The sequence below is a fragment of the Glycine max genome, chromosome 7 (assembly GCF_000004515.6).
Source record: "Glycine max cultivar Williams 82 chromosome 7, Glycine_max_v4.0, whole genome shotgun sequence".
NCBI classification, from domain to species: domain Eukaryota; kingdom Viridiplantae; phylum Streptophyta; class Magnoliopsida; order Fabales; family Fabaceae; genus Glycine; species Glycine max.
Window position 1 is genome coordinate 36,116,582 of NC_038243.2, and position 27,969 is coordinate 36,144,550.

At 32.2% G+C, this 27,969-nt stretch overlaps 1 protein-coding gene and 3 pseudogenes across 1 annotated transcript; 1 reads left to right on the forward strand and 3 right to left on the reverse strand.

Annotated features, from left to right (window-relative positions):
- Window positions 1-8,075: 8,075 nt before the first annotated feature.
- Window positions 8,076-13,490, reverse strand: LOC100809915 (external alternative NAD(P)H-ubiquinone oxidoreductase B2, mitochondrial). The gene is made up of 10 exons (XM_003529245.5): window positions 13,297-13,490; window positions 12,222-12,483; window positions 11,017-11,223; window positions 10,554-10,804; window positions 10,121-10,343; window positions 9,876-9,980; window positions 9,188-9,460; window positions 8,976-9,097; window positions 8,708-8,827; window positions 8,076-8,602 (listed from the first exon to the last, which is right to left on the reverse strand). Exons 1-10 carry the CDS (start codon window positions 13,386-13,388, stop codon window positions 8,515-8,517), a joined length of 1,743 nt encoding a protein of 580 aa, XP_003529293.1. The 5' UTR covers window positions 13,389-13,490; the 3' UTR covers window positions 8,076-8,514.
- Window positions 13,491-17,690: 4,200 nt separating this feature from the next.
- Window positions 17,691-18,788, forward strand: LOC113002164 (uncharacterized; annotated as a pseudogene).
- Window positions 18,789-20,914: 2,126 nt separating this feature from the next.
- Window positions 20,915-22,491, reverse strand: LOC102664663 (berberine bridge enzyme-like 17; annotated as a pseudogene).
- Window positions 22,492-25,924: 3,433 nt separating this feature from the next.
- On the reverse strand, window positions 25,925-27,561 carry LOC100789396 (berberine bridge enzyme-like 17; annotated as a pseudogene).
- Window positions 27,562-27,969: the final 408 nt, after the last annotated feature.

The window sequence follows — 27,969 nt, forward strand, 5'->3', positions numbered from 1 at the left end:
TATTGACTCTTCCCATCGTAATATTACTATAATCGAGAGAACGTTTTCACTTATGATTTTTTTTTTTAAAAAAGATAAAAGATAAATTTCTAATTGATATATTGAGAGAATGACTACTCAAAAATTTAATACTATATTCTTTAGTTAATTTTAATACTAAATATTCTATTTTATTAACTATTATGATTTAATATGTTTGTTTAATATTTAGTTAAATTTTTTTCTACTTCTCCTTTGATTTATTGCACGATCTTGATTGTCGGTGATGCTATTCATTTGCATTCAATCTTATTTCAGAGGAAACAACATCTTCCTTGTTTTTATCTCAAAGGACGTGCTATAACAAATTCATTGAAGGTCCAAACACACATTAAATCAACTAATTTATAAGCTATCTTTATCAAAATTTAGGAATTGTTGCATTATCAAACCTCATTTCTTTATTTTCAATAAGCTATTAATTAAATTTATTAAATTTACAAGTCTTTCGGCTCTTTTATGCCTTTTCTTGTCTTGTTTACATAATCAAAATGGGTATCTTGAATAAGGAAAATCACCAGCGAGTTATGATCATTGATTGCTCATAGGATTAGAAGATGTGATTGATTAAGAAAAAATATATTAGCAAATCAACTTTATTTTCATTTATTTTTCTTGTGAAATCCTCTGTAATTTATTGCCTTAATAGAATAAAAGTCTTATAATATTCATAATTACTAATTTATCTCTAGTGGAAAATATTTTCTGTAAAAAAAAAAAACTCTATTGGAAAATATTTAGAACTCTATCCGCTTTATTCTACTCATATAATCTCTATCTCAAAAAGTTTTGACTTCAGCAAATGTTATGTTGAAATTTTATATTAGTACATGGAAATATGTAATGCACTAGTCACTATAATGTTTTTTAATGTATTCTTAACGTGTTTTTTATACAAGTTTTTTTTTTTATTGGCTTTACTGTTTAGTAACACTTTATTTCTAACATTTTTTAATTGAAAAATAAGCTTTTCTAAAATGTTATTCTTTCTCTCGTTATTGTACTTTGTTCACGAGTATGTTGACCTTTGAAGTTAGCTGAGGACTCGATAGACGATAGTGGAGTAAAGTCATCGTTATTGCTTATTTTGCTCATGCTTCTGCCACTTGACTTTTTATATTGTATTTTCCCCCTTTTTTCAATAAATTACAATGATATATATATATATATATATATATATATATATATATATAATTGTTTCAATAAATAATATATATAAAATCATTAATTGGCACAGCTAATAGCCTCAAATATCTATGGTTAAGAATAATAATATAGCTATAAATTAACATCGTATTATGAACTTTTTATAGCATTAATTTTTTGATCGAATAATTTTTTTGATCGTATTATAAAATTTTGAAATTCCCAATCCAAACATAAGGTTAGTGTTTTCGGTGTCTTTATTACTTTTATTTACCTTTCATGCACTTTACATTTAGTCTATTACAGCTTTTATTTATCACAAATTCACATAGCAAAGTAGTTTAGCATAAAAACCTTAGATTTACAACTGGTGAAAGTTTTTTTGAAGCAGACTAAAAACCTGATCAATGAACAACTTTTTTTTTCTCGAGTCAATCACTTGAATACGAATCGTCTATTTTAGTCGATATTATTACTAATAATATTTCTCACCAACAAAACTTTTTTGTCTCTAGAACACGTTAGATCTGATTTTTTTTTCTTCTAAAATTTGAAGACATCGAAATTTGTCTCATACCAAATGAGTGAGACGAGATGCATCTCAATTAAAAGAGATTGATGTTGTGTCAATATAAATGTAGTTGTGTTGAAGATGCGGAAAAAGGAAAAGAAAAAGAAATTCGTTTGAATAGTTTCCATCCACTTCAATCTCTAACATGTACAGAAGAAGAAAAATAATAAAATTTAGAAACTTGGCCAGCTGAACTACTGAAGTTTAACGTCATCTGTCGAAATATAAAATATTAGCCAGGGCACTGAAAGTTGAATATTCCATATTAAAGAAAAAAAAAGGTAATGGAAACTGTGGCATATGCAATGTGAGTTCATGTGGGTGTGGTGGGGGATTCCCTCTCAATTGGATCCCCATTGAATTAGGTAGGGTTATGTTAAAGAAAGCACATGCACCCAACCCTTCTTTGGAATTCTAGGTTCTTTCCCTATAAGATGAAAAGGTCTATATTATAATTCACACATCTATTTCTTTAGGTTAAATTTTTAGTGGTGTCAGTGATCTTGCGGCTAAAATCATTAGCACATACTCACTTAACCAAATGCTATCCCTGCCCGTTTGCAAGTTGGAGCTCCACTATAATGTGGTGGTCTCAATATATTGGCATCCTTGCTATCAAATCATTCTTGTGACTTGTTTTAAAGATTATTCAATTAATTAAAGCACTATAGGCAATGCAAGTGGTGACAAAAAAGCCTGTGTTCTCTCCATTGACTGATTGGAATTGGCATCATTTTTTGTTATGTGAAGCTTTGGGTGAACATTAGGTAACAACAGAATAACATCTTCACCAACACTATGGGGATAAGGTTTTGAAAGCTAATTGAAATGTAATTGCAAGTCTAATTCCAACTCACTAATGCTTGTTTGCAATTTTGGTGGTTATAGATGTTAATAGGCCCAGCCTTTGTCGAGTCTCCAATGCTTTTTCAGTTTGGTGTAAAAGATAAGATCTGAAAGGGTTTATGTTGGATCAATTTCTTGACCTTAGCCATAATAAACACCAATAAGCTTCTAAACAGTACCACGTACAAATTATTGAAAAGTAAAGGTTATGGCTCACTTTCAATTGAATGGACCCCTACCCATTTGTTCCCCAAAGCTTAAGAACCCCATGTTCTTCTACTTCTCCCCAACTATCCCTCTTTTCTTTCAATCCATATCATATCCAATCTATTTGTTGCCTAGAATGTGATTCAGTTTCAGGGTTTACACGTGGCCATTTTGACTATTGGATAAACAGGACCCCTCCTATATATATTAGCACATAAGTATATTCATCCGTGTCCAGCTTTTAAATGCTATTCATTCACACGTCTCTTTTTCTATGCTCTTTTTGGAATTCTAAAAGGGTATTATTAACTAGTATTAAACAAATGTTTAATGTAAATTATCTTACAGTGCACATAGGATTATAGGAAGAATATATTAATTATTATGAGTAACTTAAGGGTATAAATAACAAAGTACTTGTTTGGTGAACCTTGTGACAGTAATTGCTAGCTAGCTTGAGGTTAATTTGATCTCATCTTAAGGAAAAGGGTTAAATATTTAGGAAGTTTTGTATGAAAGTGTTTTGTGTGTGGTTTAAGATTGTGAATAAATGGATCAGGTTCAATTTGAAACCAGTATACGTAACTTCTGCGTTTTTATACTGATTTGACGTGAAACTTAAAAAATACCAGCGTTGGAGACTCGATCCAAACACACGTGTTGTTTTCAAAGCCATTCAATTTATCTAATTTTGACAGAGAAACTAAATAATGGGAGATTCGATCATCTCGTTTTTTTTATCGTCAAAGTAACATATACATTTAAAAAAATAATTAATAGCATCGATTAGTATAATAAAATAATATTATAAGATTAAAATACTCTTATTTGTTTTAATAGTAGTTAGCTGATAGTAAAAGCACTCATTAATATTTAATGAATTGAAATATTAGTAAATAAGGATTTCATTAGAAAAAATAATTAATATTTTTATATTTTAAAATTAAAAACATATTGAAATAGAAATAGTGGTGAGGGGTGGGATAGCATGCATAAAGTCATAAATTTTAAATTCAGTATGACTATTTTACACTAAAAAAAAGTGTTGAGATAGAAAAATATTCAAAAATAATGAGATAGAAAGAGTATCTTTTTAAGTGAGATATCCATAATCCATTAGTCTTGGGTTTGACTGCACATCGTGGGCCATGTGCTGGGTAATGCTTCATGTCAACTTGGTGATTTGCTTCATGTCAAATACTACTAAACTTGTTCATGCCCCCAAGAAAAAACAGAAAAAATGTTTATATCGTTTTCTGGATGGGTCAAATTAATTGTCTTATTGGTAACTTCATTGCAGATGGAGTGTTCAATTTCATTGTTGTGCGTCCAGTCTGTCTGACAAAAATATCTATAGATTAATGTAAATACCCATCCAAATCAATGACTTATATGGGTCATTTAAGGCCATCAATTTGAAACAAGTCTAAAAATTAATTCGAATTAAGTAAAACAAATTTTGGTACATTAAAATGTGACTCATGCAACCTGCTTTAATTTCTATTAAATGACATTACTTTTTTTTGGGTCTGAAGTCCTTACTTAATCTTTCAGTATGTTTTGTTAACACATGACCACTCTAGGGAAACTACTGTTTAAGTGAGCTTCAACTTGTGAGTAATAAGAAGTCCTTCTTATCAAATAATATATATATATATATATATATATATATATATATATATATATATATATATTTTACCGATCCAACTTCTCTAAAGTAAAAGAATGTAACTTTTTTTAATAGGTACGTAAGTGAAAGAATGTACTTGTAGAGGATAAAGTGTATATATTATTGATTAAATAGCCAAGGGTTGAATATTGTGATAAAATGAAGTATGTTGTATTATATTTTAATGAGTTGAGGACAAATTGCATGGTGGAGACAATTTGGGGTGATCCGTAGCATTGGGCTTCTGCACCATTATCCACTGACAATGTCTGTCTCTAAAGTCTAAAGACAAACCATACACCTCCTTTATTATCACTAATAAGATATATCATCTTGCTACTAAAATATTTAATATGCGGAGTGCATTATATATATTTGATCAATTAAACTATGACACAGCAAAAAAAAAACTAAATGTGAATGGTCACATTCATTTTTAGAAAGAAATATGTCGGGTGAGACACACTTGCTAGCTGCACCTAAGAATTTCTTAGGCTAGTGATTTTTTTTTTTAACTTTCTTTATTGGGTAAACTTTCATTTGATTCCTTGAATATTTGAGATGTTGTCATAATAAATCTTATAATTAGAAAATGTTAAATAAACCCCTATAATTGAAATTATTATCATTTTAGTCCTTTAAATACAAAGTTTATTTTCATTATCGTCCTTAATTTTTTATCTTATTGTCACTATAGTTTCTAACAGAATTAAGGCAGGGACTGAAATGACTAATGAGTTCTAATTTCATGATTTATTTGATTTTTTTATTTTATTTCAGGGACTATTATCACTGCTTCTCACAAATTTAAGGACTAAATTAGAAGTTTATTCTTTATTTAATATTTTTTGCAAATGGTTGAATAATATGCATATGTTACTATAATATAACCACCTTTCAAAATAATTTCCCACAAACATGATTCTATGTCAAGCAGTGGTCCAACCAGTTGCAACAACCTCTAATGTCTCTACACCATCAATATTCTCTATGTGCATTGACCAGACAATGCAGAAGGCTAGCTTCTTCATGGTTCCTCTCATCACCATCCATGCTTAAATATCCCACTATTTGTGATTGACAAGACCCCATTTATCAACATCAATTTTGTTTTAGTTCCTTTTTCCTCTCTTGAAAATTGGCCTTACATTTCAAGTGGACAAGCTCTACATATGAACATAGCAGAACATAATTCATGGTTTTCGGTGATGTATATATCCTTTGTCGGCAACGCCAGAGCTTCTTTCTTTGGCACCTTTAAGGAATAAGGAGGAGGGAACTATATATTAATTGCATCCTATCATTGATCATTGATGCATGAAGCATAAAGAAACACACCAATCTAGCAGTAGCACCCACTCTAGAATGTAGGAACAAACTTTTTTAATTATTTGCCAAAACCACCTGATTAACTAACTATTCATGTATGTGAATGGGATGTTAATAAGAATGAAGTTACTCGACCATGTTTACATGACCCATTGCACACATATGTGGCAAGTCTTGTGCCTTTTAATATGGAGAATTTTCAACCAATGGATCACCTCACTTGTGCCTTATACATTTGGCAATAGTGATTTTGGATCCATTCGTTTAAAGTTATTTACTAAAAAAAGTATTTTTTTAGAGTGTTTGTCTAAATTATTTCTATTTTAAAAAATAATTTTCTGCTTATTTTAAAAAATAAATTTTATTTGCTTATTAAATAAGTGTTTTTTTTTAAAGGCTTACTTTAAAATTATTTATTTAAGTTTAAACAAACTGATAATTGTTACATTGAATCTGTATGAAATTTAATCTAAACTCTACTAACTAGACAAGGTTTATTATGGGTATCAAAGAATCGCTTTTAGATTCATACAATTAATTTATTATGGACAAAAGCTAAGAATCACGTCAATATAGAATTCACAAAGAATCTCCATAAAACAATTCAAAGACAACAGAATCATATAAATGCTAATATGAGATGAGATGTCATGTTGCAATTATAAAGCAACTTGAATAATTAAATTACATAATAATAGTATCAATATCAATCATCATCAATAGCTTTCTCCCCTTCTTTTTTTTGGGTGCATGAGTATCATGTCCGAGAGCTAGAGATCAATCTATCAAAGTACCAAAATTTATTCAAGAGATTAACCTTACCCATAAATATTTTTCCATATACACAAACAAACTTGAAAATCATGAGATTCGTCCTTTCTTCCTTCGTTAAAGTCAATTATGCATATTATTGTATGTGAGAATACATGTATTGCAATTTGTGATTTTTTTTAAAAAAAATCAGTAGCTTAGGCTTATCCCTATCTACATCAGCTTAAGATTTTGGGGAATGTATGTTTGATTAGTTTAGAATGTTATAATTAACTCCTGAAGTTAATTTTAGGACAAAAATGGATATTTGTCAAATTGTTTTAACAGACATTTACTTTCAATAGCCTAAAATAAAATAACATGTAGAGAAAGAACTTCCAAGACAGTGGCAACATCATAGAGCACATTAATGTCAAAAAATGTAAAGCTAATACTCCATTCAAGCTAATATACGAAGGAGAGATGTTGGTGTAGAAAAACTCCAACCCAAATGCAAACCTAGTGTTCTTCAATGCTTAGGCTTATCATCCATTCAAGCACCCCAATTGCTATATATTAGCTTCCCTGCATGTTGCATCCCATCATTTAAAATACGGATATAAGCAAGACAAGCATGCTATACATTAAACAGATGTCACTATTACTGGTTTGAGTAATTGTCAATTTTAATTAGTATCAAATTACCCAACTAACAACAATTGCTTGTGTAGAGTGAGTCGCAACTCTATAGCAGATAGTAAGAACTGCAGAAAAATAATCATAGAGACCAAAGACACTTATTTCATGAGAATCTATTCGTAAGAAGTTAGATAATTACAACTAACAAAGTAAATTAGCTAATTCGCGAATTAGCATCCCATGTTGATTCACCCTAAACAAACATCCAAACAGAAACCCCTAAGCACAAAATCCCACTATAACCCTTAATCACCCCCTAAGCAAAAAAGTTACCCAATTACACTATTCGTAAAACAGAAACAATTTTCTAATTTTAATCACCTATCTACCAGTTTTGTTGCTTTACAAAACACAAACAATTAATAGACTGGTAGTCATTGGGTTAAAGGTCCCAACCTGATTTACTTGTAAACGAATAAGTCTACATGATAATATGTAGATGTTTACACCACAAAAGGCACTCTTCATCTGACAGTGAAGTATATGGCTTATATTCAAAAGATCTTCCTACTTTGCATAGAGACTAAACATTATAACCTATATTAGCATATAACTTGTATTCAAAAGATCTCCTCTTGATAAACCAATCAAACATGAATGCCTCAAATGCAGAAACAAATAACTAATTAAAAGTTTGAACTGAATATGCATTAAAGACTAAGGTGCTAATCTCAAATCTTTTGAGATGAACCGCAGATGAGATCCAACTCAAATGACTTCTGAGGGGAGTTCGTACAAGAGTAGAAAAACGAAGAGTATCAAGAGAAATTTGACAAAACTTCAAGGTATATTAGTCTAAATATCAAGTCTTTGACTACATGTTTAAAAATCATCCATATCTTCCATTCATGTCACACTGTATTGACCAATTACAATTATTTCCTTGAACAGAAATTATAAAAAGGGAATATTTTGAAAGTATTCAACATATATAGCTCGAATGATTAGGCGTGAGAAGCTAACATCACCGAGCATCTCCGAAATGAATCTGCAAAACTCGGAGATTCACTAATGCCGCAATTCCAATACCAGAAGCATGAAAGAAAAGGGGAAGGGGTATGTAAAAATTTCATACATAAAGTTGAATCCAGCAAAAGCATGATACCAAATCCCATCTTGGACATCCCCTCTAGGAGTCTGTTTGTGTTATTCAAAGAATCAGGAATCAGTAACAAAATTCCCTACATCAGTATAAATTCAAGATCGACAAGCTCTGCAACATTGCCACTGCAAGACTCTGGAAAACGTTGAAACTCTTTCAGATTTGACTTGAATCCCTCCCAAAAATAAAGCGTCTTGTCCAGTCTGATACTACTAACGCCCTTGTGCGCCAGCTGACTTGTTTACTGTTCAAAGCATTTAATGAAAAGCTTTAGTAACTTGATAATCAGAATGCCTCAGGAGTCTTGTATTTAACTTTTTATAATATTAAGCAAAAGGAAACTCACTACCTTGCATAGACAGAATACCACAGCCATTGAGAGCTGTGTCCAATTGAAACCCAATCCCCAGGAAGCTGTGCAGCTGTTTGCTCTCCTCCTAGAGGAGCAAATTGACCTAAATGCTTGTACCTTGAGGAACAATCAACCATGTAGTAATGAGAAATTAGAAAAACATTGACCAACCAATGAAAAACATAGAACCATTGATCATTTCATCATCATGTGAAAGTAAAGAGCACATAAAAGCAAAGCTAGTAAATTAATATGATCATGTTACCTAAAGGGTTTGAAGCGATGGCGCCCTTCTCCCCTGAACCTGATGGGACCCTCTGGGTTTTTCTCACACTCTTCCATCCGATTAAAGCACTTGGCCAGGTAGGTGCCTTGCTGAGATGCAACCTGATATGCGGTTTAAGAAACCTGAAGTCATATAACTGAAGAGACAAAATCAGATAATAGAATGCCACATGCAAATAACATGACATGCACCTGCGCTGTAGCAGGAAGAAATTTCATCTGGGAATCCACTTTAGAGAGTACGGTTTTTAGTTCTTCGATGTTCAGTTCAATAGATTCTTTTTCAACATCTTCCTTGGACCCTTTCAACAAATCAGCAATGTTGTGCATCTGTTGACTCTTTAGATATAGCTCTACCTGAGGGTATCTCTCACAGATATCATCCAATACCTCCTGAAATTCTTTGACAGTAAGAGTTCCTGAATTGTCTTTGTCAGCCTTCTTAAATATTGCTGCGATATCTTCCTGAAATGCCAAAACTCAAATAACAATCAACAACAGGACGAAAGATAACATCTGAAATTCTAATAAATGGCAAAAATCACGCAAGTCCTAGAATATCGATAGATTTTAGCTTATGAAACATTCAGCTAGCTTGGCAAGGCAATAAGTACTGGTGAGGACAGAGTTATTAACCAAGATGCGTGCTAAGTGTATAAATAATATGATATAGATTTTACTATTTCATCAAAGTTAAATAGATCTATTACTCAATGAAGAACAATAAAGAAACAAAAGCCAAGTGTAATGTTACAAACTTAACAGTATTGATACGGATAAGTCTCCATAAGAATGGAATATAGCCGGTGTGTTGCACATGTGTGAAAACATGCACTAGCAACAACGTCCAATATTAATTAAATAAATGATGAAGAAATACCATGACTTTTCGCTGGTTTATTGTAGCACAATCACCAAGTGCATACACGTTGTTAGTTGCTTCAACTCTCAACCATTCATCAGTAGCTATGGCACGTCTGTTAGTCTGTTCAGAATAATTCATGTCGAGTAAATAATAAATGAATGTAAAATTGATTTGCTGAAAAATGAATACAAACTACAAGAGAAACATGATTTGGAATATTGAATCAAAACAATATAATGGCAAATTTCCCAAAGACATACCTGACCAATTTGTGACATAAAATCTCTTATAAATGGACGAGTGCCAATACCAGTTGACCAGACAGCCATTCCATATGGAATTGTAGTAATTGCTCCTCCATTTTTCATTTCTTTAGTAGAAATTTCTTTCTCGGATACCTTCACAACCATGGATCCAGTTTTCACATCAATACCATCTCTTCCGAACTTCTCTTCAGCAAAAGCAGTAATTCTTTTATCAAACCTGAAAAATGAGCATAAGAATGAAAACGTCTAAGTACGTTCTCTTTTAAACCACCCACCCATGGACCCACCCACACGTAAAAAATCCATGACTGAATCAAATACTTTCGAATGTGGAAATGGCTACTGATAAACACAAACAAGGGACAGCAAAGCATCGTTAAGTAACTTGCTAATAAGGAGAAAGGTGTAATGAGAATTTCATGCTCACATGCTCAAAATATGATCTCCAGCCTCCAGAAGGGTAATTTTAACTAGATCTTTTATCCCAGGATATATGTTGACCAAATCCTCAGTGACATAGTCATGTAGTGAGGCTGCAAACTCCACTCCAGTTGGACCACCTCCAACAATAGCAAAATGAAGAATTCTCTTCTTTTCTTCTTCACTTACACTAGGCAAACTTGCTCTCTCAAAGCAGTCAATAACGGTTCTTCTAATCTTTTGTGCATCTTCAACTTCCTGCATAGTACGCACACATGTCCTTGAGATAACTAAAAACTTTGTGCATAAACAATATCCAATCACACCTAAGAATTAAGTTATCATTCGATTTGACCCCTTCTACTCGCCTTACTATTTCTTAACTGGATGAAGAACATTGCTTTTTTGAAAAAATAAAGTACACCATAAATACATGACAACATGATGAACAATATGATGAAAGAAGTTACCTTCAAGAAATGGCAATTCTCCATCACTCCGGGAGTATTAAATGTGTTGACATTTGCTCCCACGGCTATGATTAGGTAGTCATAGTCCACCACAAATTCTTCTTTCTCGTTCAAATTATTACTTATATTAGATCGACAGTAAACCTTCCTGTGTGCTGCGTCAATCTTGAGACATTCTGCTTCACTAAATTGCATGTCCATCTTTTTCTGTGTGAAGGATAACAAGGAAAGCATTTAGTTGCATCGCATCCACCAGTAAAGAACATAGCATTAAGCAAATTTCTATACTGGCAATCTATTTACCAGAATATGTATCTCCTAGTGGCTACTAGCAATTCTTCACCAACCAACATAGTCATTTATCACGTGGCACAATCTCATAAAAGTGTGCTCTGTTGTTTCAGGGAAAATATAACACATTGGTGTGACAAAATCTCCAGAGAAAATGCATGTACCCACCTGCCCATGTATTTTCTCCAGACAAAATATAAATGCATGTTGTACATGTAAGATAAGTTGGGGGAAACCAACACTTTATGGTTAACTGTTAACAGTGATCAATCTCTGTAAATAACGATATAGGGGGGAATGGCTTGAAATTGAAATTTATATGGAATATGATCTGTTTGGAGAAATTTTTCTCTTTAAATACTTCGCAAGAGAAAATAATAATAATAAAAGGAAAACAAATCGGATATTGAAAAGGTTAAATAAAATTTGCTTCCCTCCTCTCTGAATTTTTTTTAAAAAAATCCCTGAATATCCTAAATATATATAAGAAAAATAATTTTATCATCTTGTTTAGAAATGCATGGGCTAATAAATCAAAAATAATTTTTTTCAGGATTAAAAAACATTGTTTTCGTAGTTTCAATGTAATATTATTTTGAAAAAAAAATTTCTCTTCTTAAAAATTGATAAAAAAAAAAATCATAAAAAGCAAAGGTTTTAAGAGGTGCTGCGTTTACCAAGCATCGCTGGCATCACAACTAAAAACCGACTAATTCAATTTAAGTAAGGTAGAACAATGATAGTGGCTCTCCTACCAAATTCAAAAGCCACTAGATAACAATCCAGTGTTTGTGTTTGGTGGTTTTTTTTTATTCTTTAATTATTTATAAGTATTCTTTTAAAATTAATCAACAATCTCATTATGCAACAGTAAGAAACAAAGAGCAAGTGAATATTTCTGTTTTGATGATCACCTTCCTGAAAATATTGCGGACGGGTTCGACAATGCTGCGAGCTTCCACGGTGCCACAGGTAACACTAGGCAGCAAAGGAGTGAATGCAAAGTAATTGCGAGGGGAGACCACATGAACCTCATATTTGGGGTTGTCCAGGTTCCTCAAGAAACTCGTGCCAGCCCACCCAGTTCCCAGCACCACCACCTTTTTCTTCTCCGTCGCCGCCGCCGCTGCTTCAGATGCGGCAACAGCCTCTCCGTAAGCTACAATCCCTCCACCACTGCATCAACCAAACCATTAACTGATTCAAATTTTCATTCACTCATAGTATTGTGTCTCACAAATCACCCAAATAAAATCCATTGTATTGTAACTGCCATTTAATTATGGATTGTATAATAACATTATTGATTTTGTATGATAATTATTTTAAAAGTTATATTTACCGAATCGAATGTATGATAATTATTAATTTCAGATCACTACCTAAGAAATTATTACATGATTTTGAACCAATGTATGTCCATAGAGTTGAAGTGTTGATTAATCTTTACCTAACATATAATAGAGATTTTCAATTTATAAAAAAGAGTTAGTAACATTCAATTATGTGTCAGGTAAAGATTGATCGGATCATAATAATTTTATACCATGTACTAATTTCTGATCAAAATTAATCACAGCTTTCCATTTTACCATGTCAGAACACAAGATACATTCCTCCTATATGGGTTGAATTCTATAAGATAGTGTACCAATTCTACAGTTCTGCATAAGCCTCGTAGTCGTAGATCTGTTCACTCGTGAAATATCTTTCTATGTACATATTCAACATAAGTTGTATCTTGAATACAGAACAGAGCATAGTTTGATGCAGAGGGTCGGAGAATAATTTTCAAAATATTTTAGAAAAAATTAGCTTTATTGCAATACGTGGATCTGCCTTAAAAGCGAAATTCACCGAACCAGAGGTGAAAAATAAGATAAAGGAAGCACGACGAAAAGTGAAAACAGAGAACAAAAACAATTTCTATTTGTGGAAAAGAAAAAGAAAAAAAGTGAAACGAAGGGAAGGGTTAGAAGTTGATGGTACCTTACGGTGGTGCAGAGGAGTACAAGCTTGAAGTTGGACCCATGATCGCGGAAAGCTCTAGAAACTCGATCAAAGAAAGTGAAACTCCGCATTTTTTGTTACTGCAAGGTTTCGTGCGGATTGCCCGAAATTACAGGAAGAGAGAGAGGGGTCTGGTCTATGTCTTTGTATGCGAAATGGAAGTTACGAAGCAGGAACCGCGTGAGGTGATGGCTTTATTTTATTGAAAAATAATACTTTCCTGAAAATTATGATGTTGCCACGTAAAAGAAAAAAAATGATATATATTTAAACCTTAGTTTTTAGTAACTCGAGGAGATAGACTTCATAAATATTAACTCACTAACACATATCTTTTAAGAATAAAATCAAGATCAATGCTAATGTTAAATGGAGACATTCACATCCATCAAGGAAATAAGGCCACAACTTTTATCACTTAGTCTTCCTTGAAGATTTGTTTTGATATGTCAATAAATCCTATATTACTTAAGAATCAAAATTAATAAGAATTTATAAATGTCTCTTCACTTAACCAACAAGACAATAAAATTGGGAAGGCTCAAACAACCCTAAAATATTTAATTATGAACTAACATTAGTGTATAGTCTATTTTTTTTTCTCTTAAAAGAAATTAGTAGGTAAAAAGTAAAGTAGCAGCCAGCAGGTTAATAATATATTAAATACATGGACAATTCTAAATTCTCAAATTATAAGTATTAATGCATTTTATATTGTCAAGATATTTAATATATTTAATTTTTACTTAATGCTTTCTTTATAAAGCAATAACTCAATAAGACGATTTATAAAAAATATTATTAGAAGAGTAATATTACTCAAAATTATTATATATATATATATATATATATATATGATTTTTTTTTTTTTTGGTATACTGATTTGTTCTTCTTTGATTGATTGTTAGTTTTTACATGTTAGGCTGGCAGTCAAGCGAAGGAAGTACGTGTCACATATGACACACGTTTACGATTTATGCCTCGGCTTCAATCAATCAGATTACGATCTTGAAAAAATAACAATAACCCTACCCAATCATGTTGTATTGTTATTTGTTAATCAATCATAGATTATTAAATCATTAAAAATATTATCTAACTAGTTAATACTTAATAATATAAAACATTATAATGATAAAATATCAAATTATTATTATTATTTTCTTGGTTGAAGGACACTTCTTTTGTCTGTGTATTGTTATTATTATCAAAACAAGGATTAGAATTTAAGTAAAAATGAATTTTATATTGATAAATTAATACTTTAACATTATATTACAATTTAATAACGTGTTATTCTTTTTTTATAATTAATGAGGTATGATTCTATCAGTGATTTAAATACCTCATAAATATAAAAATGTATTAAATAACATAATACTATTTTGCTAAACAATAATATAATTCTTTCACTCACGTTACATTGAAAATAATTTCAACAAATGACAATAATTTAGGGAGGTTTTGGTCAATTGGCTGCTGTATGAATTGACTGGAATTAATGGGTCATGATTTCTAGAAGAATGATAGGTTGTTGGATCGAAAATCTAGAGAGAAAGGCTTGCCAAATGCCACCAATTATTTATTGCACACTCATTCACTAGACTATGATCATGACCTTGTTTGCAGCAAGTGCAAGGCTTGCCAACAATTTTGGACACTCCTGAAGATTCAACCAATACTTTGGGGAGAACTTTGATTACTTGTTACATAAAAAAAACTCAACGGGATTCTTCATGCCTCGTTGGGCAATTGATAATGTCAAAAGGTCATGTTAAACTTTTAATTTTGATAGCATACTTGAAGTGTGAACTTTTAATTTTGACCTTTTGCTTGCGCCAATTATAAAAAAAAATGTAATTTTTATTAGAGATCACTGTCCAAAGCATACAGTAATCCTGAAATTAAGTATGTTTTTGTCCAAATAAAGAAACAATATGTTTAAGTTGGACAAAATCACTAGAAACAGAAAAACTTTTCCTTGAAATTAGTTGGTCCACGTGTTTAGTGATAAATTAAATGTGTCTTTGATTCATCTCATTCTTGAAAACCAACTGTTTTATTTTTAACAACTTTTTGAGAGATTTTATTTATCTGAAACAACCATTTACCAAACATGGGCCTCGCTGATGTCCAGCTTGATGGGTTGGGTATCACATTCTTGGGTTGATGGGTTTAAGTTGTCTAATTGAAGCCCAAATCTATACTTGTTTGAAAAATCCCCTTCCCTTTATAAGGTAATTCTTTAACGCACCTCAATTTTTCTTAGTGCACCTGTAAATTTCCTTAAATCTCCCTTTTACCCTTCTTCTCCAAACACCACCACCCAACGCTTCCACCTTCATTGATCATATTGCATCTCCAACGTCACGACTTCCAAGTCATGACTCCACCATTGCACCTTGTTCAAATCCTTAGATCTCGTTCAAATCTTCAGATCTTGCTACCAAATCTCCTTTGTTGTGGCTTCAGTGTCATGCCTCCACCATCACACCTCCAATTGATCCATAATTCTTCTAATACAATTACAAATTGATCAATCCATAATACAAATGTATTTTTGTATTAAGGATTGACCAATATGTAATTGTATTTTTTTATTACGGATTAATTAATTCGTAATGTTTTTTTTAATGTATTACGGATTGATCAATTCAATGATGTACTTTTTGTATTATGGATTGACTAATATGTAATAAAAAAATATATTACAGATCGATTAATCAATGTATTACAGATTGACCAATTATTAATTGGGGATGGTGAAGTGCGCATAGTTTAAGGTTGACGAGGGCATGGTGCGCCAAGCAATAAGGGATCTGGAAATTGAACACGCATCCAATACTTTCTTTATTGATGGAATTATAGAGTTGTGATTGAAAGTGGAGGAGTGAGAGGGAAGGGGTGGGGACAAGGAAAAGGAGGTTAATGGGGAAAGTGGTGACGAAAGAGAAAGTGAGAGGGAGAGGCTTATGCTTCGAGGCAAAGGCAACACCCTTGTGCACAAATCGGGGGCGACACTCCATTTAGATTAGGTTTGTGCTTATTTGAATTGAGCTTGACTCGTTATTAGTCTTGCTTGTTCATGGCGATCGTGAATGGTGCCACCATAGTCACGCATGACGATGGTGCCATTGCACATAGATTTGGGGTGGTAGAGGAGGTGGTGACACGATTGATGGGTCGTGGTTGGGTGGCATGCGTGTCAATCTTGGGGATGGAGGTGATGGCTCGACAAGGAGGAAAAATGGGGTAAGTGGTAGTGGTTGCGCATATGGAGTCGTTGACGTGACTGATGAAGGTGGTGGGAGAGAAGAAGAAGGACAAAAAGGAAATATTAAACAATTTAGAGGAGCACCAAGCAAAAATGGGGTGTGTTAAATAATTTTCCCTTTATAAATAATGAAACTTTGTCAAAGAAAATTCAATTTTCCCATGAGTGTGACACTACAACATTGTTCTGACAATTGATTCCTACATCATCCAAATTGTTTTGTGCATTCTTCATATTACTTTTGGAATGGTCATTCCAGAAACAATATAAAAGGTGCATGAAATAATTTTGGAAGTGCAGGGAAAAAATACTCCTTCTTTAGATGCTTTTCTTAACCCACTATTTAACTAAGTAATCATCAGATTCTGAATGGATCAAGTTACCTAAAATACAAAAAAAAGGTGAAATATACTATTTCAACCAAGTTATGGTTATGTGAAACTATAAATAATTTTGAAAAATAAAATGATGCATGCCCTAAATTAAGCATAAGTGTAAAACCAATAATTTTCCCCTAGGTCCCAAATAACTTATATGAAGATATACTTATGAGCAGTCGAAATAATTTATTTATATTCCAACTAAAGACCCTTCCTTATGAACAAAATAGATCAATCTTGGAAGAGGTGTTCTTCTCCTAATTGTTGATCTACATTCTTGAATCTTGACCCAACATCCTTGCACCCTAGTGGGACTATGCACATATACGTACCTTACACTAGTGTTGTAAGTGAGACCATCAAATGAACTGTGATTCATTATGAACTTTTTATGTTCTTTCGTGCAATCATGGGAAAAATAAATCAAATTCTATTGTGTTTGTACAACATGTTGATGTAAAGTATCAATAGTTATGAACTTTTCCACAACCCTATGAACATACAAACCACTTCATGGAGATGTCGTTTCATGCTTGAATAGTTGAATAATGTATAACCATCCTCACTACTACGAATGCTAATTGCCACGTATACCTGTAACACATTATTATTATTTGGATATGGAAGGAGGGATCCGAGATGAGTGCAACAACCCTACACAAGAATAGTATATTATTAATGAAACATTTGAAAGTTTGGGTTTCGTAAGTTTATTGTCCATGGATTATAAATTTAATAAAACGGTAACCACATCCGAAACAGGCAAGCACCAAAACCCTACTAAAATTTTTACAAAAAAATTAATAATAAAAACACACATTTCTATTCTCCAGTTTCCCCTTTCACCAACCCCCAAAAAACACAATAATCCACTCTACGTCAATCTCGAATTAATGTCACATTAGTTGCAGCTGATCTCATCGGAAAACACCTCGTCATCGTTGGAAAGTTCTTTATACCTCGACAGAGATATATCGATCTCAATCAAATTCTCTTCATCAAAGTTAAACTCCAAGCCTCTTTTCCTCTTGCATCCATCAAGAGCTATCTCAATCAACCCTTCTCTGTCTTATTCTTCTTCTTCTTTGCCCCACCGGAACTCAACGTCATCCGGCGAGTTCGAGTCTCCGATAGCTGGAAACCCACTTTCCAATTTGCTATCTGAATCGAATTACGGGTAAAATTGTGACAACGAAGGGTACCTCATGATACCCACGTTATCGTCTGCATCATCCCCTACTTCTTCACCTTCCCCATATTCTTCATATATCACTTCTAACGGTGCTTTCACGTTCCATTCTGTTGATGTATGTTGTAATTCAGTTAGTTAGTTAGGAGTTAGTTAGTGATTCATTTTGAAGTTAGTTTGACAACTATGAAGTTTGTTATAGCTACATGTGCAGTGTGTATAAAAATAATAGTGATCATCAATGAGAAGAAGAGTGTGCATAAGGTTTTTTTTTCTTCAGAATTCTAAGTCTCATCTATTTTCTCTCAATCAATTCTTTCATCATCTTATCTTATTCTCTAACATAGAGTGACAGTGCATAGTGTGAGTATGTGTGAGAACTTTATTGTTCCAACAAACTGGTATTCAGAGCTGAGGTTCAAGATTGTTGGATACCAAAATTGAGATGGTTTCCTCGAATGGAAATTTTCCAACATATATGTCTGTTCTCATAGGCAATAACTATGATGATTGGTATTCTCAGATGAAGGTAACCTTTCGATTTCACGATGTGACAGAAGTGGTGCAAGAAGAGGTTCAAGAACCTGAAAAGAACCCAATTGATGAAAGGTGGCTCGTCGTGATTTGATAAAAAGAGATACAAAGGCATTGTTCATTATTCATCAGTGTGTAGAAGCAGATAATTTCTAGAAAATTAGATCTCCTGATACTGCAAAGAAGACATAAGATACTCTAGAGAAATCCTATGCAGGGGATAGAAAACTCAAGAAGGTGAAATTACAGACCCTGAGAAGGCATGAACTTCTACAAATGAGTGATTAAGAAAGAATTTGTGATAATTTCCATAAAATTTATCTATACTTTTTTAAAACTAATTCACAAGAAAGGTTGAATTTTTCATACTAAACAAAATTTGTAAGAAAATGCGTAAAAATAAAACAAAATTTCCGCTTAAATAAGGTTTTGTTACATATAATTTAGTATTTTTTGTTCATGTAAAATGTTTTATTTTTAGTTCTTATTATTGAAATTACACATTATGACCATTACTTTGCTGAGGTTTGCAAAATATCACATCATAAAACTCATATGAGCAAAATACACATCAATAAGGTCACATCATGTTACTATAGAGGGATTAAATATAAAAAATTTAAAAGAACTAAAAACAAAAATAAAATTAAAATTAAAAGTACAAAAAAAATTATTGGAACATAAACTATTTTTTTTACATAGAGTAAAAGAAAAAAGTAGCAAATTTACAAGCATAAAAAATTAAGTTTTAAATACAATGTATGATTTTAATTAAAATTAATATAAAATAAAAATCTTAAATAATAAAAGTATTTTTTAGTAATTACACATTTTCTCAACAAATATTTTTTTATTATATATTAATTTTTAATTAAAATTATACATTATATTTAAGGCTTATTTTTTTCATGTATGCTAAATTGTCACTTTTTTCTTTTTACTCAATGTAATTTTTATTTTTCATTTTTTCCTTATAAATTCTTCTTTTTTAGTCTCCATAATTTTTTTTAGTTTGTTATCATTTTTATTTTTATTTTTGCCCCTCTATTATAATGATGATATGATGTCAATGACGTGTAATTGCTAATGTAGCCTTGATGACATGGTATTTTTCTAATCACCTTTGAAATTTGAAATTTTGTAAAATTATACAAACATTCTTTGTTTTTCAAACCATTATAATAATCTCTTGTGAGGGGTGTTAGAGTGTACTAATACATAAGAGGATGTTAGCTTAATCTTTTCAAGTATTAAGAGGGATGTACTGTAACATATAAAGAGGCATCGCTGTAATGTTTTCAAACATAAGGAGAGTTAGTGTACAAAGAAAAAAAAAGTGGAGTAATATATAATTTAAAAAAAGTTCAGGAAGTGTGAGTGTAATTTGTTCAATTATATTTTATGTATTATGTTTATAAAAATAACTAAAAAAACTAATTAAAAGTTAAAAATTTGATAGTTGAATGCTACAAACTAAGTGTAACTTGTTAGATTAATATCTCATTTTAGTATTTTTAAAAAATATTTCAAAATAAGTGTTATATTAGATTTTGCTGGTTTGACCATGAAATTTGTCTTCTCTACTTTGTGAGTAATTGTGGGGTAACTTCGTTGATTCCAAATTGACTTGCCATTACACTGTAAGGATTAACTTGAGCAAAAGTAATGAACAAGAAAACTCAAATAATTGACTGAATAACTTTTGTGTTTTATTGATAACAGTAAGGGAAAAAACAAAAATGGTATGTTGATAACAATCGACTAATAACTCAAACAAAAACTGAAAAGAGAGAAAAACAACCCATTTCGTGGTAACAACTACGAGAAATAAATAAAAAAAAAAAACAATCCTAAATAATAGGACTTTATTTTAATAAAGAATTTGCAACGTTTCTAAAACCCCCTAAAACGCAACAACCACTTCCAACATACATTTGAATAATTTGATAGCGAGGACACTCTAACACTATCTTTGGAACGTTGAAATTTATTGTTATCAATTTTAGTGGTTAAATGATACTACTCTTCAGCATTGCCAAAAAGATAATGAGATAATCATTAACGTACTAAAAATTGAGAATCATTAGGCGTTTGTTTGACAACAATAAAAAGTTGTCAAAGTTTGACTGGAAAAAGAAAATGCCAGAAGTATATGAAACATATAGCTAAAAGATTTGATAGTATTTATTAACTCTTGATAGTATTATTAACAAAGCCAGATCAATTATCAGTTGGTATACTCTGTTCATAACTAAAGAAATTGCTAGGATCAACAGTTATTTTCACAATCACTAATCTTTCTAAACTTTCCTTAAATAACTTGCTTGCATATATGACAGACTGGACGAAGTTTGTTGAATTACTTGGATGTTTGGCACCAATATCAAGATCTCTATAATTGAGAAAACCTTGGAGAGCTTGAGACATGAGAGGTCATGAACTTATAAAATGACCTTGAATAGTTCATGTAACGATTATTGGCCTCAGCACCATCTTCAGTCCAAAACAGAGTACTGAATGAGGAACAAGTTCCCTGCCCTGTGAGGAAAAGTGGTTGCTTGTGGAGATATCTCAGCCATTCTCCCTCCATAAGGGCTCCATTGCATCCAAATGTTGTTATATTTAATCATCAAATCCCAAATGGACTTTAGAGCCTCCTTTGGGATGGGGGTTTCCACAAAATCTGACTTGCTCTTGAAGTATATTGAAGGTGGCTCCTGAGGTGTTGGTAGCAAGGCTTCAATAGGAGTGCCAATTGGGAGAGATCATACCAAAAAAGAGTGGAATTGATCCAAGGCATTTGTGAGCAATCACTTTGCTTCAAACCCAATTCAGGGAATGCCTCACTCACCAAAGGAACAAGCCTTTTAATTGGGCCCAAAAACTGGCCTATGAAAGAGACTATCACTGTTCCATTGACCACATTAGGTTGGACCCTTGTGAGAAGATCTTTGTCCAAATTTGGTGCCACAAGTTGCCATTTGTAGGCAACATCTGTTGCATCTTCTTTTATGGATTTTTTCACTCCAAACACAGTCCTTGTGGAGGCACAGGGACTAGTTTAATCTTCCATGCAACAATGACACCAAAACTGGCCCCACCACCTCCTCCTATGGCCCAAAACAGATCCTCCCCCCATTGACTTTTCTGTCTTAAATAACACCATTGGCATTGACCAATTTGGCATCAATGATGTCATCCACAGAAAGACCATATTTTCTCATCAAATTCCCATATCCACCCCCAGAGAAGTGGCCACCAGTGCCCAAAGAAGAACACACCCCTGCTGGGAAAGCATGTACATTGCTTTTGTTTGCTATTTGGTAATTAAGTTCACCAAGTGTTGCACCAGCCTCAACCCATGCCATGCCACTTTCTATGTCCAAATCAACCTCATGAAGAGAAAACATGTCAAGCACGACATAATTCACTTCTGAGACATATGAAAGGCCTTCAAAGTCATGGCCACCACTTCGGATTCTGACTTGAATGTCGTTTGATTTGGCACATTTAACTGTGGCTTGCACATGAGTCTCACTTGAGCAGTTATGATGGCCAGAGGCTTTGGTGAGGTTTGCGTTTTGAACCTCTTGTTGTGAACGTGCAAGTTCAAGGTGGAGTTGAATGATAGTGGCATTCTTTTGTGGGGTGTATATGATTTCAGAGGCAAGAGATGAATGGTTTGATTTCTTGAGAACATTTCAAGATTGAGGATAGTGTGAAAAGCAAGAGATTAATGGTTTGATTTCTTGAGAATAATGTTGTGAATTTGCCTGGAAAACAGACAGCATGAGCATTAGGGATGTTAGGAAAAAAGAAAAACACTCCATTGTTCTCATGGTAGAATACTAGAATGGGACCATGTGGCTTCTTGAGTTAGCATTGGATTCAATTGTGCCCTCCTGTGTTTGTTATGTGAGGAGCTCAAAAATTTAATTCTAGCAAAAAAATAATAATAATCATTTTGTGTATTAATTAAATAAAACTCTTGCAGTTGGATACTTATTACATAACAAGAAAGAAGGACAAGTTATATATATATATAATTTTTATCCTTCACAGTAATGTCAATAGCAACTGGAGTGAAAATTAATAATACTTTAATTAAATATATATTCAATTTTTATCCTTCACAGTAATGTCAATAGTAACTGGAGAGAAAATTTGACTTGGGGAAAAGCTAACGTTTCCTAATTATTAGTTTTTTTTAAGTTACGTTGCGTTTGTATTTTTAAAGTTTAATTGAGTAAAGTGCATGAATTATAATTATCCACAAATAGTAAAAAGAAAAAAACAACACAGAGTAAGCTAGACTATCTTAGTTGTCTATAATCTTACTGTTTGCTATTAATATAGCATATTTTAAATAGACTTTGTTTGTCTCTATCCATTTGTATATTAAAAAGAAAATAATTGATTAATTTATTGCTACAATTAACTATTATCATTTATTGTTCAAATTAATTTAATAATTTTTCAATTGATTTTTAAATTTTGATATTTGTAATCCATCTTTTTTTTTTATAGAATACATTTTTTTTATTTCAGCTATGGTGATAAAATTAATTCAAAGCTAAAAAGTTATTTGAAAACTAAAAAGATACTTAATAATTGAAAGTTAAAAATTTAACTTAATAAATCATATAATTTTTTGATAAAATTATATGTTAAAATAGATAAAAAAATTAAAATGACAAAAATAAATATATTTATATGTTAATTTTATATAAATTTTAAATTTATGTTATGGATAAAAATATATCCTGAGGTATTATAATTTTATTTTTTAATTAATTTTAAATCTTGTAATTTTCTATTTATAAATAAATTACTTTCATTATATTTTTAGTTTCAATTATCACATTTTTTTTTCACATTTATATTCTACTACTAATATATTATATCTTAAATTGTTTTCGATCAAGCTTAAAACAAAATAAAAAAAAATACACTTAAGTACACATTATATTTTTATTGTGTTAACTAACATAATAGTTAAAATAAATCATATAAAATAAAATTATTCAAAAAATGAAAAAAATAAAACATTTATTATTGTTAATTTCGTGTGAAGAATAATGTTGAAATAATAAATTAAATATTATAAATAGTAAAATAGTTAAAATAAAATAGTGTAGTATAAAAAAAATGCATAGGAGAAATGAAAGTTAAGAAAAAAAACAATTAATTTTTGTTATTCCATGTCGGAATGGTTGGCGAATCCCTTGGTGTGTCTAGGGGGCAATCCGGTGTGGTAGTGTCTCTGGTCTGTGAAATGTGAAGAGGTTGAGTTTTATTGGATGTGTTTCTGGTATATGTTCATATGATGGCTACGCAGGTGCATGTGAGGTTGGATTGCTGGGTTTGGTTTCAAATACTTGCTGTGCAAGTCTGGCGGTGTATGAGAAGTCTTATGCTGATATTTCTTAGAGGGCCAATTCGTTGTCAGTGCATTCATCACAAATGTATGTTCTAATACAAGTGTGAGATGTTAAATGCATATATGATAGGAATGAAAAGATTGAATATCATGTAAATAAAAGAAAGATCTATAAACTTAAATCTTATTAAATGTTTAAGTTCACTTATTTGATTGTTTAATTATGATTTATTAGTGAGAATTTCTGTGTTTACTCTCCCGATTGCCCAGTAAGAGCTTAGTTAGGGTTTTGAAAAGGTTACTATTGGGGGTACCAGTAGGTGTTATTGTTTTGGAGTTTGGTTTATCGAATGCTGAGGTGTTGTTATAGCAACACGTTTTCTGTCAACAAAGCTTATGAAAGAATTCCCAACTGCTACTCCAAGGCTGGCATAGGATTGCGGCTTCTGCAGATGGATATATGTTAGCTTTTGTTTGACTTTCCGGGCTTAGTTGCAGCATTTAGAGATATATGTTTAAATTTAAATTGCATTGTATATGTCTTGTTTTCACTTTTCAGTCATATGGTGCATCGAGCTTTTTGTTTTGGGGAGGAAAAACTGTTATCCTCATGTTTTTGTACACCTTGTGGGCCAAACCATCATCAATAATATTCTTTTGTCTTTCAAAAAAAAATCTAAATATAGTCTTAATGTTTATTTATCCTCTGTAACTTGCTTTGAGTGTATCTACGATGATGTACATATATTCTTTAAGTTCCTCCTATATATGTTTTCCTTATGAGAAAGTGCAATTTATTGTAGTGATTTTTTAAAATAAAAATCAATGTATCCTTAGAACGGTAAAAAAAAAAGAAGCAAAAACATATATTTTCTATTACAAAGAAAAGGACCAATAACTGTGGTTTTGAAGTTGGATAAATATATTTGAACACCCAAAATCCTATTATAATGTAGTGAGAAAGGGAGAGAAAAGAAACAAAAACATAAGTATAATAGATGATATAATAATCATTTTGTCTTGATTGTTTTTTCTGCAAAAATTGGAGCATGTAGCATTACTCATGCAAAACTGTGCGCGATATCCATTGGCATCGATATTGCTTAGAGTCGTGGTTTCAAAAACTTCATTGTGAAATCAAACTCACAGGAGGCGACTAATTTACTGGTCATGGTTGTCCTGAATCCCATACTTGCAAGTTGAAAGAATTGATGGTTTTAGTTCGATTGGTGGGAGATTCAAATAGTCTCATACTTTGAGAAGTCAACCAAGTTGTGGATTTGCTAGACAACTTAGGTTATTCTATGGAGGGTCAAATGAAGATTTTGAATTTGTTCCTTCCTTTCGGTATTTTGCTGTTTTGGCATACGTTTCTTCCACTATGTTTCCATGTGATTTTTAGTGTTTCTTTCCTAGGGCTTGGCTTTTGCCCCTCTCATTCACAAAAAAGGAAAGTCATATGATATGAGCAATAGAAGGGGGAGTGCAACAGTGAAGTTTAATTTCTGAAATCCAGGGTATTTTGGGAAAACAACAAAACAAGGGAGTGTAAATAGCAACTCCCATGTTAAATTATAAATTGTGATTGGACTAATTAGTGCTTAAGTCTGAAAGATAGCACATGTTTTAGAGTTAATAAACTCAAACACTTCATATTTAATTTTCTCTATTTCACCAAATATCAGACTTTTATATTTGATCTCCAATACTTTTATTTAAAGCCATTAGCCATTATAATGATTAAAATAATCTAATTGATCTTACATATAATCAACAACTTGCCTTCCAAAAAAAAAAAAAAGACATATAATCGACAACTATAAAAATAAATTACGGAATAGATTTTCCGACTAATGGGAAAGAGGTGGTATACTCTGCTCATGTCTGAAGAAGTTCTCGGGATCAATCTTAGATTTCACTCTCACTAACCTTCTGAAATTACCTTTGAAATACTTGCTCCCATTTCATTGAGCAATGTTCATGTTTGTTGCATTACTTGGATGATTGGCACCTATATCAAGGTCCCTATAATTGAGAAATGCCTCCCTTGGCGAATGTGAAACATATGGAGTCATAAATTCATAGAATGACCTTGAAATGTTTAGGTAACGATTACCTGCATCAACCCCATCTTGCCCCCAAGATGTTAAGTACTCAATCAAGAACAAGTTCCCTGCTCTATGAGGAAATGGAGTTTCTGATGGTGAAATCTCATGCATCTTTCCACCATAAGGATTCCATTCCATCCTCACACTCTCTCTCACTTTTAATCATAATGGACTTAAGAGCAGTTTCTCTAATGGGCCTCTTCACATAATCTGACATGGTTTTGAAGCTATGTGAAAGGGGCTCTTTGGGCACATCAAGCAATGGGGGTCCCAATTGGGTAATTGAACCAATAAAGGGTGGAGTTGATCCATGGCATTTCAATGCAGTCACTTTGCTCCAAACCCAATTCAGGAAAACTCTCATTTACCAAACTCAACATTTGATCACCTTGTCCCAAGAACAAACCAATAAAAGTAACCTGAATGGTCTTCTTATTGGCATTTTGAGTGCCATCAACCACATCATGCATCACTCTTATGAAAAGATCTTCATGCAATTTTGTTGCAATCAATTGCCACTTGTAAACAAGACCCTTTGCACCATCTTCCAACTCCAAGTTTCTCATCACTTTGAAAACAGTCACTTTTGGAGTCACAAAAACAAACTTGATCTTCCATGAATGAATGACACCAAAACTTCCCCCACCACCTCCTCTTATGGCCCAAAACTGATCTTCCCCCATTGACTTTCTGTCAAGTATGTTACCGTTTACATCAACCAATCTTGCATCAATGATATTATCCACACATGAGATTTCCATAGCCACCACCAGGAAGTGGCCACCAGCCCCCACAGTGGGGCACACCCCACCTGGGAAAGCATGAACACCACTCCTCTCTGCAGTGTGATAGTAAACCTCACCAATTGTTGCACCAGTTTCAACCCATTCTGTTCCATTTTCAATGTCCACATCAACTGATCCAAAATGAAACATGTCAAGAACAACAAAGGGCACGTCCGAAACATACGAAAGGCCTTCACAGTCATGGCCACCACTTCGGATCCTAATCTGAATTCCATTGCTCTTGGCACATACAACAGTGCCTTGCACATGTGACTCATCAAGAGCCGTCACAATAGCCAAAGGTTTTGGTGCTGTTGGTGCATAAAATCTGTGGTTGTGTGTGTGTGTTTGTGCAATATAGATAAAAGTGAGGGATTTTTTGGGGTGTAAATGGCTTTTGATATTGAAGGGCCTTGAATGGTTTGAAAGACATTGGAGAAAGTTTTCAAGGGGTGATGAATCCGAAGTTGCAGAAAGTAGAAAGGTTAGAGTTGTGAGGAGAAACCATAACGGTGTGATAGTGCTCATCTTTGTCGGTTCAGTGATTTGTGAGTTGCATTCAAGAAGCCACGGTTGATTATATCAAAGCTGAAATTGATAAAAATCAAACAATGCTACTATATACTGTGCTACCTTGATAAGCTAGTTACTACTACAAATAATGAAAGGACAGTTTTATATATATGTTTATATTTTTACATAAAATAGAACTTCTTTGTTTAATACGAAAACTCTGCTGATAGCTAGATAACGCATGCAGTTTAATTTTTTTTTTTTTGGAGTTGTCAATGTCTTATTAAAGGGTATTAAAAATGAATATGAAACATTTAATATATTTATGAAATATTAAATATTTTTGGTTTTTATGTATTAAATATTTTTATCTTTTTTTAACTAATACCTTTACTTATTCTTTATAAGAAACTTACCCACGTACCCAAATTAAAAAAAAAATCTTTATAAGAAACTAGAGATAAAAAATCTAATTAATAACAATACTTT